Source organism: Pagrus major, chromosome 21 (genome assembly GCF_040436345.1).
Source record: "Pagrus major chromosome 21, Pma_NU_1.0".
NCBI lineage: Eukaryota > Metazoa > Chordata > Actinopteri > Spariformes > Sparidae > Pagrus > Pagrus major.
The window spans coordinates 24,326,079-24,340,707 of NC_133235.1; the positions used below are offsets into that span (position 1 = coordinate 24,326,079).

General features: G+C 40.6%; 1 protein-coding gene across 2 annotated transcripts in view; it reads left to right on the top strand.

Moving 5' to 3' along the window:
• Window positions 1–14,629, top strand: part of gpc5c (glypican 5c) — a 105,716-nt gene that overhangs the window by 73,168 nt on the left and 17,919 nt on the right. For both annotated transcript variants that reach the window (XM_073490549.1, XM_073490548.1), the window contains exon 7: window positions 13,467–13,608. In XM_073490549.1, the coding sequence (XP_073346650.1) occupies window positions 13,467–13,608 (142 nt within the window). The remainder of the gene's footprint in view (window positions 1–13,466; window positions 13,609–14,629) is intronic.

The window sequence follows — 14,629 nt, forward strand, 5'->3', positions numbered from 1 at the left end:
GCATCGCACACATATCTCCCAGCCAGCCTGTCCACCTGTCTGCCATTGACAGCTCAAGCTCATTTCTGTCAGACCACAACATCCCATTGTGCACGGTGCCTGTCAAGTGTCCTGTCGTCATGGTAACTATGCAGAGTTGAGCGGTTGTCCTGTTGACATTTACAGGGTTGAAAAGCCTACCTTGAATCTAGACCAGGTGGCGGCGCTTGCCTGAGCTTTGTGTTTGTGCCAGATAAGAGCAAAGGATCACAGAGTGTCAAGCTGCATAATGTGTCAGGCTTCCCAAGGTACAGTTAAACACCCAGTGCAGAAGTGCAGAAATATATTCTATCACGTGTCTGCTCACGCCTGCAAACAGACAGCCTTACATAGTTGCAGTATGCCTAGACTGGAACTGTTGAAAAAGCATCACACATTGCAAAGCGCTTTCTTAAAATGTTGTTTGTTCGACACAAAAAAACTATCTTTATTGCAATATTGTCTTTAAATGGTGCAAATGGAGAAATCCGTAGGCTACTTTAAGTCTGAGTATAGTCTTTGTGATTGTGAATGCTACTTAATAGATTATGATATTCTTTGGGTGGTTTGACACTCGCTTGTGACAACTAATAACCCTGGTTATTATCCAAACTGATTCATATAGATCAAAGTGGCTTTCTTCAGAATTAGATCCTCTGCCAACTGCCATAAAAGACTAATACCATTTCATGCTCAAAAGGGCTATGACAGGCTTAAAGGCACGCTCCCTAATTTTATTACAGCACCCCCAAATTTCTTCCCATGCACTCACTGTTCAGTTCAAGTACTTAAGAGTCAACTTTCAGCTATGAAAGGAAATTTGTATTTGCTCTTAAAATCAGTAAGTGTATCCTTAAGTGGTCTTACCGATTCGGATTTCTTGCTTAATATTTACTTGATCCTTTCTCTCTGTCCTTGTCTGTTTAAACATAGTTAAAACAGGAGGAAGTTACATCCCTGTTATAGATGGCTGAAATATCAGCATAATGATGTCACCTGTCTCACTGTCTACTTTTCGAGCAAACACTTGTCCCTGGCTCTCTTTATCCTCGCTGCAGAGCCCTCAACAGATGTTTGGAGACAGGGCCATTATAAAAGAATCTTCCAGGTGGGCGAGTCAGTTCACAAAATAAGTTCCCTTTCAGATTGATTTTGGCAAGCCCATCTGGATGCCTCTCCAAATTGCAAACTTTACCAGGCACCCTCAGTGCCTTTTAGGCTGTTCAGTTAATTGCATATCAATCTGGAGGGAGTAGTTTATAGAGATAAAGCTTTGTTGATCCAAACAGTTTCAATTTGTATGTGCAGACTTCATAGTTAGGCATTGACTCAGCTCAATGACTCTGGTTATGAGCTCCATAATTAACCAGTATTATAACAACATGAATATCACAACCTGGATTTTAGATGGAGTCCTGATGCTAGCGGTAACTGCATGTTGTTTTCAATGCCCGGAGCTAGAAGCAGGGCACTACAATTCCAGATAAGTGGATGACAGAGCAGCGATTAGCAATTGCTGTGTGGGTCCTGCGAGTATAAGTGTGAGGAATAGTTTTTGGCTTTGTCAGAATCAGAACCCCCACCCCCAACCCCTTCAGTCATAGAAATAAAACCATTTTCCCACCGAAACTACTTTGTGTATGTGGGTTTTTAAACACGGCCAACCCCCCCTAAAAATATTCGATTGACTCCTTCCATTGCTAGTAGACGTTCAACGTCACAAATCTGCTGAAAAACACGGAACAGTATGAAGCGGCATTGGAGGCCTGTGGCGATGGTTACCATTTTATATCTCTTACTTAAGTCTCTCTTTCAAACTCAAAGCTGACTTAACGATGTTCCAGTGCTGCTTGAATGGAGATGGATGGGAACGTACATGCAAACATCTTTTAACGCGCATTACAGCATCGTGCCTGAAGGAAGAAGAAAATTATCATGTCACCAGGTGTCAGGATGTCCGATTGTACCCATGTATCCCACTAACTCCGCTACAACACTACTCTACTGTTCTCTCTGATGAAACCTAGTGGACTGCACACAAATACACAAAGCTGACCTGACTGTCTATTAAACAATTAAAATCTAACCAGCCACTGAGGTAAAGGAGTTGGCATTGATCAGCAATGCCTGCGAGCCCCTGCTGATGTGTTATGGCTAGTTGGTGGAAAGGGCCAGTAAAGTATTACTGATTACATCTTTAAATAAATATATTCCTTTAAACATCTGATCTGTTGTTATTAAACAGCAGGAGGATTTCAAAGTCTGGCAACCCCACACTGAGTCTACAAAACCTGACCTTGACAGGAAGAAAAGCTTACCAGATAGAAACATTGTTAAATAATGCATTTGCTGAGATGTCTCCCATGGACTAGATATAATCAAACTAATGTCTGTGCGGTTATTTAATTTGGGTTCTTTGTGTGTGTGCTCTAGTACTTTTATCTTTGCGAGACCCACTTTGAGTTTCAGACGTTCACAGCGAGGACATTTTTGAGAAACTTAGTGCTTTGAAGTAATGAAGACTATTAGAGATGATCTATTTAAGGTTAGATTTGAATTTTGTGTCGCTGTAAGAAGTACAATTAGGTGCGTCTGTGTGTGTGTCTTATTCACCCTTGCAGTTAGTTTGGGTTGTTATTTTCAGGGAAATAAAAAAAAAAACTGTGTACTGATTTTAAACTGCATGGATATTCTCCTTTTCTGTTTAAAAGGTATTGCAGGTATTTCAATGAATCCCTAATCTGAGCTTTTCCAAATTTGAATAACCTCCATTTCCGGGATTAGTGGGGTTAAGACGTGTATATTTTTACCTACTGGAGAGTAGTTAGACCCAGAGCACTGTGGCACTAAGAGGATTGGGAAACCGTTGCTGATGTATCATAGACTCTGACCCCTCATCTACCCATGGCATTCTCCTCTTAAAGCCCTCAGAGCCGCATTCAAAATGAGTGTGCGTGTGCGGTATGCACAAAAGCTTGCACATACATCACACACACAGACACACAACTGGTGGTGGACAAGTTTGGAAGGTAGAAGAGGACAGAGGAATCAAGCACAGTTGCAGATTTGCATGAATTTCCATGCAGAATCCAATACATAAAAAAGCTGCAAATAACTCACAAACAGACTCAGGAAAAGCCTAAATCTCTTGACCTCCTATAAAATGGTCCATTAAGTGAGTAGGCCAAGTTATGGTCCTCCTCCGCGTATCTCCACTGACTCGCCTCTTTCTCGCTCTCTTTCCTTCTGCCTGTACATATTGCTAATGTGGACAATAAATGTTTCAAAGTGGAGTTTTGATTCCCAGCCATCCATCCAGCTGTTTTTGGGTGGGGATCCTTTTTACAATGGTCTATCTGTTTCCTTGTGAGTATTGAGGCCAGATCATTTGTCAGTTTGTCAATTTGCACTATGGTAAATGCAAAGTTAGTGGCAACACGCAGTGCGGGGGAAAAACACCCAGACGCTCATTCTCACGGATAAATTTCGTATTAATTTTACATTTAGGTGCACACACATTCATACACGCAAACACAGACATCATCTTTAGAACTGGGGGAAAGCTGTGGTGGATGGAGAGTTGGAAAGTCTCCTGCATAAAAACCCAGTATAGAGAGGGCTAGTTGTGTGTGATTGATGAGATTGACTACTGCTTGGCTGTCTGGTTTGGCCAATGGCCCAGCCAGGTTCCACATCAGAGAAGCCTTACTTGGGTTTAACACACACTCAGCACACCGTTCTCTGTGGATCCAGTCGATCCTCAGATCTATCAGCTACTGCAAGAACTTCTTTAAGGACTACAGGGAAAACCCTGTGCCTGCTATTTAAAAGAAGTAAAAATAAACAAATTAAATGTGTTACCTTAACTCCTAAAAAGCATATAGGTTTAGTCGTATGAGACACCAACAGTTGGTTTCCTGACTTCGATTTCACAGCATATGTCTCTTTTCTGTTCTAGCAGTGCCTGTAGCGTGGGGCTTTAAGGGTTTGAGCTTTAAAGAGTAAGTGGAGTCCAGGGATGAAGAAAGGGCTGAGCTGGCAGGGCGTCACAGGGAGGGGACAGATTCTTTCCACTTGAAGAAGATGATGGAGCTGGCCTTCACAGGAGCTCTGCTGCTCTTTGCTGCTGCTGCTGTGGAAACGACACAGCAACAAGTCTCGCTGCCCAGGGCTCCTCTCTTTTAGCTTGGCAACAAAACTTCATGAACCCAGACTCTAATTCAGCCATGACATTTTTTTACCATCGTAATTAGATGCAAAGCTCATAAAAATCCAGTGAACTGTGACTGTTTTTCCACATCGGGTCATGTTTACTTGTGGGTTTCAGCTCCATGTGGACAGTGATTTTGTCGCATGGTGAAAGATGTGACCTGTTTGTGTTTATGACAGATATGAAAATCCCTCTTTTTCGATGTGATACGGTGTGCATTTGTTAAAACCAAGTCAAAACAAAATGTTCCGGAGGTTATCTGCAACTGGGATTACAGGCTTGGCTTCTCATGTTTAGGAAACATTATTGAGGGAAGGGGGGGGATCCATTTGGGATGATGATGTCCTCAATTAGGTTTGAATATTGGCACTGATTTCCTGATTTGATTCCATTTTTATTCTTAAAGGCACAGATTAAAGTCAAATCAAGTTTGATTTGATTCTTGAACAAGCTATCAGCTATCATATACATCACTTTTTGACGAAATCAAAAATCCTTATCCTTTCTACAATCATGTATTTCACAAAGTGGAGGACCTCGCCCCATCCTTGCTCATGAATGACTGATCCTTTCGAGGATGCCCCTTTCATACCAAATCATGATATTATTAACAATGAACCTGTTAACCTCTGGAATGTTCCAATAAGGTGTTTTTTTGAGCATTTTTACAACTTTCCCAGTCTTTCTGTTGCCCTTGTTGGAGGCATGTTGCAATCATCAAATTTAGAATAAGCAAATATTCACCAAATACAATTAAGTTTATGTGGTACAGCAAATATATCGTCTTCGTACTGTTTTCAATTGAGTATATGTCAAAAAGGATTAGCAAATGATCACATTTTATTGCTTTACACAGCATCCCAGCTTTTTTGCAATCAGGGCTGTACAAACCCTTTATAACAAGTAAATACAGTCATTAGCAAAGATAATTAATGTACTGTACCACTCAATGAAAAATCCTACTTAATCTAAAAATCATGTTCAATTCTGGATAGATAAATAGTCAGAAAGAGAAAGTATCTTTTTTTTCCTGTTCCCTTTCTTACATGCACTGTATTAAAGTTGTATGTACAGTTATACATGCATTGATTAATTCTGTATGGATAACTTGGAGTTATACCATCCAGTATATCAACCTTTTGTGCTGCTGCCTTATAAGGACTTCTGTAGCCCAGTTTGTTTCAGAAGCTTTCACTGTCTGTTGACCCTCACATCTCACACAACAGACTTCTCTTCAGCTAGGTAGCTGTTGGAGCTTGTCCTCAGAAAATCGCTGATGTCACTCAAACTGTCATACATTTTTTAACAACATCCCCATCACTCGCTTGACAGAAGCCAAAGTTTATTCACTCGTACATACGTTACACACACACACACACACACACACACACACACACACACACACACACACACACACAATCTGCCTGAGCCAGTGCCTGACAGGAGCAGGGTGTGACGGCCCAACGCCACAGCCTGTTGTTGTGATTGACTCATGAGGGTTACATGAGGTCATGGCCAATAAAATGTCACTTACGGTTAGCAAGAGAATCTGCTTGTACTAGCTTGCACTGCAGGGGTGTGTGTGTGTGTGTGTGTGTGTGTGTGTCTGCCTTTGTTTTAAAACATGTTCAGTATTACTCAGACCTCTTGGGAAATGTACTTGATTATTTTGAAAAAGATAAACAAATTCTGAGTTAAGACAGATTTCATGAAATTTGGTGGAAAGTTACAACTGTCTGGTGACTTTGAGGAGTAGAAGCAACTTGTTTCTGCATTCCTCGGTTCAAAACAAGTCTTTCTGTGTTTTTCCAGGAAGATGTCTGCCTACATGAATAGTCAGCAGCTTTGCACTTTTTTTATGCACTTTTTCTCCACCACTCCTGTAAATGATGTCCAACCTGCATTTTGCGATTACAACCAAACACGATTGTTGTGTAACTTTACTTCAAGCAATTTGGCAAAGTTTGATGTTGCTACAGACATTTGATTTATGAAATGATTGGCAATAACTCAGAAATCATGAGTCTGACTCATTTTTTGATGACAGGAAAAAATGGCCGACATCAGCCAATATGCATAATTGCCGCTATTTGTACATTGCTTCAGATCCAGACACAGAAATATAAAACATTGGAGGTTTGTGTGGCCTTGGCAAAGGTGAATGTGGCCAGTGAGCGTGTCCACGCATATGATAGCAGATAGATTTTTTTTTTTTCAGCATTCTGGTGGTCAACAGTCGTCTTCAGTGCAATATAGATTTCACATCTAAAAGTCAACAAGGCAAAAGTTCTGGCAGTCAGCTTTGGTTTAAGGGTTTTTATTGGCCTCATCTTTATCCATGGAAAGGACAACAGCAGAAAAATACTTGGCTCGCTATGTTGCTACGCCTTTGATTTTAAATTCAGTTTTGAATCGGCTTCATGTTCCATGTTTTAGATGGCAACGCAGGCTTTTGCCTGTCCAAACTCTGACAGCTACCATTCCTGTCCAGTCGAGAGCTTTTTTACTCAGTCAGTCAAAAGCTCTCCGTTAATTAAGAACTGTTTGTCTGGTTCGCAATAACAGGCGCCATTAATCCACACAAACAATGCATCATATCTCTTTCAGAATTAGCAGCTATGGATGGCTGAGCAGTGCATCTATAGTAACATTTGTTTGCAGCCTGTCACTCTTCCTAGAAGGCTCTGTCGTCTGTTATTTTCTTTCACACTCCCTGCCATGCTCATACTTGGGAAATATACTTATTTTTTTACGCATTCAGCTGCATTTTCTTGGTCGGGCGATGTGAAATTGAGAGAATTGCAGTCATTTCCTTACGCTAGGGACGTACAAATAGATACAGTGCAGTACCACTTATTTTTTCACTCGGCTGATGTTTTTCTTTTACACAAAAGCATGAGCCTGTAAAGTATGTGAGAGAATGGAGAGAATTTAAATTTAAAAGTTGGAAGGACTTCGGCCGGCTATTAGATATTACCACTGTCACTTTTTCCCTTCAGTCGTTTCCAGGTTTTCCTTCCCTTCTCCTTTTCTCTGTCCACATAAGCAGTTTTACCACGACTGCCCTTAATGAGGTGATTCTGTTTCAAATCGTCAAAGAAGAAAAAGAGCACATGCCTCGATGCAGGCATACAAAGGTTATGACTTATGTTCCGAGCTCACTAGTTTGACAGCAATATCCCACACATGCACAGATGTGTGCACAGACACACACACACACACGCACACACACACACACACGCTTATACGACTACTGCGACAGTTGCAGTATTCATATCCCATCCACGGTGACCACATTTTACATTTTTACATTCCATAATCAGATTTTGTATTTCAGCACCAAACTGGAACGTGTACCCACAGTAACTTCCTGCTTGAGCTGCGCGCACACACACACACACACACACACACACACACACACACACACACACACACACACACACACACACACACACACACACACACACACTCTTTCAGTCTTCCAAACTCCTTCAGCAGGTGATTGGTTACTCCTGGCAGTACAGATTTCATTGTGACTGGGATGCAGTCAAATACATGCAGGAATTCAGCCCTTGATGCTCTCAAACATGCCCCATCATCCTCTGACTGAGGAATGCTTTTGAAAAGTAAGAGAGAGGAGAATGAGTTGGCAGGGTGAGAGGAGAACTAGAAAATATTTCATGATTCGGGATTTTATTCAAAGCCCTATGGGAATACCCGATTTGTCTTCGGATGCCAGGGTAATTTCAAGGCAAGCCTCAAGTATTGAGGCTGGCATCTTGTTGTTTTCTTTTTTTCCCCCAACCACTCCACCCTCAACCCCCTCAACTGCTTGCACAACTAAAGTTCAGTGTTCCTGTCTGTGCAAATTAATACTCATTTGTTTCTTTCTCTCAAACTATTCCTCTTATATCTGTCTTTGTTTCTTTCTAACTTGTAAATCTGTCACCATCTGCTTGTTTTACTTGGCGCGTGCAGTTCCAAAATCTTAGACGTTGATCTTGAGTTGCAACACTTCAACTGATTGTTCCAGGTTGTCATCCCTCTCATTTGTCTTGATCAAGTCTTTATACTGTTAGTGGATTTTAAAGGAAAATGTATGAAGCCTATGTTGATTGTACAGCAGTACATAGTCTACACTGCAAAAAGTGGCACATCAAAAATATGTGAAAACAAGGTGTTTCTTCCTTGTAAAAAGTAAAAAATATATGCCAATGTGAAAAAACATCTAAAATCAAGTGTTATGTAATTATGTCTTATATGAAGTGAGAAAATTATGAAATGATTTAAAATGTCAGATATTTTTGTCTAACTCTAAAAACAATCCAGAAATGCCTTTACTTTATAGATATAATATTTAACATTTCCACATCAAAATGTAGGTAAAAGGTAGATTTTCAACACTACTACTTCATGACTTCATCCAACTATGTCTTTTGTTTTCATTGTTATGATGGAAGGTAGACTTGGGCTAATAGATGATGCTATCGTCAATGGCCGGTGGCTGACAATCATTGGCATCTGAGCCCTGTACCATCGTAACAACAGATTAAAAAGGCCCCCCTGCAGGGAATGCACAATAATTAGTGTGTCCCCTCAGAGTTGCTATAAGGCAGGAGTTGTTGGCACTTGTGACATGTGGGAGAGAATCATCAGCTAGCTATCAATACAGCTAGCTTGCTAACTTTGTTTTAAGATTCTAAGGCCCCACAGGGCTATGTTTCATACACACGGTGTGGAGAAGAGCCTCTTAGACCTGACAAGGGGATGTATGTCAGTGGTGACGGCTATAGGAGATCAGTGGGTCAGAGCGACAGTGATGACTACAGTGGTGAGCAACTCCACTGCCTTACAGTAGCCCTGAGGGCACACAAAAACTCAAATTCAGAATCACTTAGTACCCTTACCCTGCACTCTCTTTTAATAGGCTGTTCTGAAACAGCAAAGCTTCCTCAAATCTAACCACAATGTGATATTCAGCACAGTTTTACATGTCGGGGGAGAGAAGGCCGAGTCATGTGAGAACAAAGACATCTGTCCCTGTAGGGTTAAATTTCTGCTTTTTTACATTACATAAAGGCTGCTGCTATTTAAATAGTCTGCCCACTTGTTCACATTTTCCATATGGTACTGCGTGACTGATCAGGAGAAAGAGCCTTTGAGAGATTGTTGTTGTTTTTGAAAACATAAATAGATCATCCTTGGCTGTGTGGTCATCTGTCGGTCCTGAGTCATTTGATGCTGGAAAATGTTGTTTTTCATAGTTGAATTACTATTCGTTTTTGAAATTAACTGAGACAGATTAGCATGCAGCACTGTGTAATATGTGCTAACTCTCCCCTGATGTGAGTACTGCTTCTATTCTCAAAAAGACGGAACACTGAAAAAGGCAATTTAAAAAACTGCTCAAGACACTCATTGAAACCCAAAGCTGGTCCTCAGTGCGGCAACAGTATTTTTCTATCAGAAAGATAGAGAGAGAGACTATTCACTGCATATTACTGTATGCATTCAACATCCCTTAAGAACGCATATTGGAATATTGTATATCTCTCGTTCGTTCGCTCCAAGGACAAATTAGAAATTGGCTTTTTCCCTATGTTGCTGGAAAACCACAATTAAGTTCCCTGAGTGTTGCTTTTGAAATTACCACAGTAGAGTTGAAGTTTCAACAGAAAGAAATAACAGTTTTGCGGTCTTGACATCGTCAAAACAAACCAACAAACTGCATTGGACAGCAGCCAACCAACAATTCTACAACAGCCCAACTGTGGTTTCCACAGCGACGGCGCCTTAATTGATTCCTTCCCTAATTAACATGCTTTAAGGACAGCTGGGCCAAGCAGCTTTGTGTTAAACGTCCCCTGAACATCACGGTTATTAGCTTAATACCCAAACGGTTATCTGGATGGTGTTGGTACACAATACTCCGCTGTTCAACAGTGCATTTCCTCTTAAACTCATGCAACGTGCATTGAATTATTTCAGTTGCTTTACATAAAAAAAGGTTAATTGCTTTATCACGGTTGCTGTCCAGAACCATGGAGGATGTTTCCTCTCTCTCTGTCTATCTTCTATTATCTTTCCCTTGCAGGCTTCTGCTGAAATATTTTTGATTGATGCGTTGGGTCGATGCTTAAATGCAAGCTGGCTTTATTGCACACAAATCGTTCTTTATGTATTTTACGGCAACAGAATAGTTTCCTCAAGGTGTAATGAGAATTATCAGTATTAGACAGTACATGATATATGAGTCCCCTAACCAAAGTTTCTCCTTCTTATAATACAGCATATCACATTGCTGCCCCAAAACAGGCAGAACAAGTGCAGGATATTCAAAGAGCCTGTCAACAGGTTGTAATGTGAGCTAACCCATAACCGTAAAACACATTTGTAACCAGTGTGTAATATTGTTCTCATTTTTTTCAAAGTAATCCTCTTGTACCTATCCGTCCAACTATGAAAACTGAGCTTCCAAGCTACAGTACTGTCACTTTTGCAGGGAACATAAGTGTTGTAAGATATTTTACCTGCTTCCACTAAAGGGCCCAACTCAAGTTTCATGAAGCCTGGCCTGGTGATACGTTTGTAGATGTCTCATTTCACTCAAGCACTCATTTCACTCACACAGACCTACAAGTGAGGGGGCATAAATATGGGATACATGACAGATGTAATGAGTTACGATATTGAAAGTACTTGCTTGTGTCAAGAACGTTCTCAGTCTCCCCTTACACTCTCCTTTGCAGCAGTCATTACATTGATAAGAAAGACAGGCAAGAACGAATACCAATATGTTCATATCCGCTCTCCTGATGACTTTGGCATCTGTTGAGCTGCTGCAGAATAACTGCTGACAATCAAACATTTATCCTTCAACATCAGCTAAGCTTGTGTAGGTTCCTCATTATTAGTCACCTCTTTATTTCTCAGTGTTAGTTTAAGGCCTTGACTGTCTGGGCATCCACTCTTTTGTATAATTTTGCCTTAAAGTTAGAAATGACTAGACTGAAATATCTTGTCATCAATGAATGAATTGCCATGAACTTATGCAGGCATCATACGCGTTGATTACGTTTGATAAAACATGCTTACTGTCGCAATAACAATGTGGTTAGTAAATTAACTAGAAAATGTCATACAAGGAAAAATGTGCATTTGTTATCACTGATGTTTACCAATGCCACATTTTGAACAGAATACATTAAATTGACGACTAACAGTTTTAAATTGAAAGTCATATTACATTTAAATTTACCAAAGTTGTATTTCATATAAAAGTAATGACATGGCATGACATTTGGTACAGATATTTGAGGCCCCCAGACGATGTGTCCTATTGACTTTGAAAGCTGCATGTAATCTGATAAATTGCTTCCAGTAGCTAAGTGGCATTGTGACTCATTGCTGACAGTTTGAAAACAAAAATTCTACATACACAAATACACATTCCTTTTCAAATCCTGGTGCCTACATCACCCACAATGCAACATAGCCGCTGAGTGACATACATGCAGCTTCCTCTGGAGCCACAAAAGGCTTTATACTACTTTAAAGAAAAAAAAAACCCTTTTTTTCCACATATGCTGTGGTACTCACCAAGACCTGTAAACACACTGCAATGTCTAAAATTGGAGTTACCCTTTAACATTCGGCTCAAAGCACTGCTGTGCCTAAGTACTGCCCCACAGAGCTGCCCAGATGGCTGTGAACTCTTAGTTGTGTTTCAGGATTGCATTTAGCTCTGCATTGTAAGCAGTATATACAAGCCTGTCTGCTTTCATGAAATGTTGCTTTTGGGGTGTTGAGGTGCTCAGGAGACAACTGGATAAAGGTCACCTTTGCTGTCAGGTGTGTTGAGTGACAGAGTCAGAGTCTGGTGTCAATGGCGAGGATATTAGTCATCCCACAGCACCCCAGCCCCACCTCTGTTCCTCCCAACCACCTCTCAACATGTCTTTAGTGGTTGTTCCCTCCATATGAAGGTCAGCTGTGTACCACGATTGATCTTGACAGCTTTCTCATGAATGTTTAATAGTGGGTGCACACATGCAAGCATACACAACCTAAAGGATGGTCACAATGAGCAAAGTGTGCGTGTCTCAATAGCCTATGTTCTACAAATCTGGTATTCATGCCACTTTCTTAGCCTCGCACTCCAAAGGATCATTTGTTGTTGTGTCAGGAGAGCCTCTTGTCAGACATGGTGCGATGGAACAAAGACCACCTTGATGATGGTGGACAGCAGGAAGGGCCAGCAGGTGGTCCAATTAGTTTGCCCCATGCTGAGACGGGGGAACATCATAAAGAATAGGATTTCACAATCCAGGCTGAGAAATTCTTGAGTCAGAGCAGTGGTCATAGTGCAGTGTGGTATGATTTAGATGCAAGAGTGAAGGGAAATAAAGATGATCTGTTCTATCGATCAATGAAGCAATGTTTAATCAGTTGTGACAGAAAGATTCATAATCCAATAAAAGGGTGCGGACCATGAAAAGCTTATGGCGTATGAAGGATGCCGCACTGTGGGGAAATAAACAGATGCCTATAGATATTTGCAGATGACTGACATTCTAATTTCCATACAAATAAATCATGTAAAATAAAACCAAGTATTGGATTTATCTGATTTCTTGTTAGCTTTGCCAATGGAAGAGTAAATGGAAAATAAACCTCTTTTGCCTGATGGAAATAGCACATATTTATAAAACTCACTTTTGTTTAGGGGGCTCTTTCTCAACCTTGTAATCAATGCTGCTCTTAAAATGTGGTTGTAATTAAATGCGACACGTCATCTTACCACCCAGGGCCCTCGCTTTACACCACCCACACTGCTCCACTGTTTCCCCAGGATGCTATGTATCATCTATTGAGCATTTGCTGACATTTAGAGGGATTAATATGTCAGAGCAAGAGAAGGAACACAGGAGACACAAGGCACCACAGTATTCCACTCATAAACACTCAGGTGGAAGAGATATATAACTTGCCATGTATTTGAAAGTGTTTCCCATGAGCATTTTAATTGCCTCTGTGTTTCACAAACAGACCTAGAGAGTAGAAGCTTAGCTTATACTTTATATGGTAACTGAAGAAGACTTGAAGCAATAATCAGGTTTGCTTTCCATTACATTACTCAGTTACTTCCTATAAGGAATGGCCTACAAGGTAAGGGTAGGCAGCGTTATACGTAAACCTGTATGTAACAAATGTCTGTATTACTGTGTTTGTGGTTCAGGAGACCCAGGAGAGGTTTCCAAAACTGGGCCAGATGGAGGCCTGGGAAGAGCTCGGCAGTGGGGAAACAGAGGAGGGCAGCAGCACAGACTGTGATGATGAAGATGGATGTCAAGCTTCAGGAGACAGTCAAAGCCAGACCTGTAAGTAATACATCCTCATCCTCCACATAAACACTGTGTCATGATTCGATTTGACTTTCGATTCTAAGGTCACCATTCAATTCAGTTCTTGATTGACATATTACCACTGATGGCTATGCCATTTTTTGACAAATCATACGTTTTATGCTCTGTCATTTACATTTTAAAATTCACTAAAAATAAAGGCTACATTTTTAGGCTACATGGTACCAAGTCTGATATAACTGCCATATTTTTGAGGGGAATGTGGGCCTACCACACTAAGGCCATAAGGCCAAATTTGAATAATTTATTATTATTAAATGTAATAACAATATTTCACCAGTCAATTGGAAACAAACTAATGAACACGGAAACCAGTGAAGAGTAATTGTTGAACGGTGATCTTTCCTCACCTGCAAAACCTACTTATTTTCCAGTGTTGTTACAAGTGTTTGATTTCAATGGTTTTTCGAGTTTGATTTGATATTTTGACAGCCCTAATACACACTATGACACATTATTGTATCACTGTAATATTTTTAATTGTGCTCTACCTTTACTCAACTTATTGTGTGCATTATATAATCAAGGATAGACCTGCTTCTGTCCTTTCTTTCTTTTTTCTTATTCAGTGAGACTTTATTTTTTTTATTTTTCTGAGGATTGCCACAAAGTCACTCTTTCATTCAGTGGTTATATGGCAAAGGGAATTCACTTGAAAACACTTCTGTCACCTTCTGCCATTCTCACCTGCTGTGTCTCCTTGAGGCTAGCGCAAAGGTGGAAGCACAGAAGGTTCTTCAGATTATGAGACAAAGAGCCAGGTTACCTCCGTGGGCACACATAGACACACACACGAGGCAGTGAGGAGATGTTAGGGCTTGTGTCGGCTTTGATGAGAATCATTTGATCTTCTGCAGAAGCTTCTTGTTAATCATCCCTAATTATCATGTTGGGTTTTTCCACCTCCACAGTTAAACAAAGGAGTCTGGTATGAAGTATTGTCTTACTAGCATGGAGGTAGCAGGGAGGAATATGG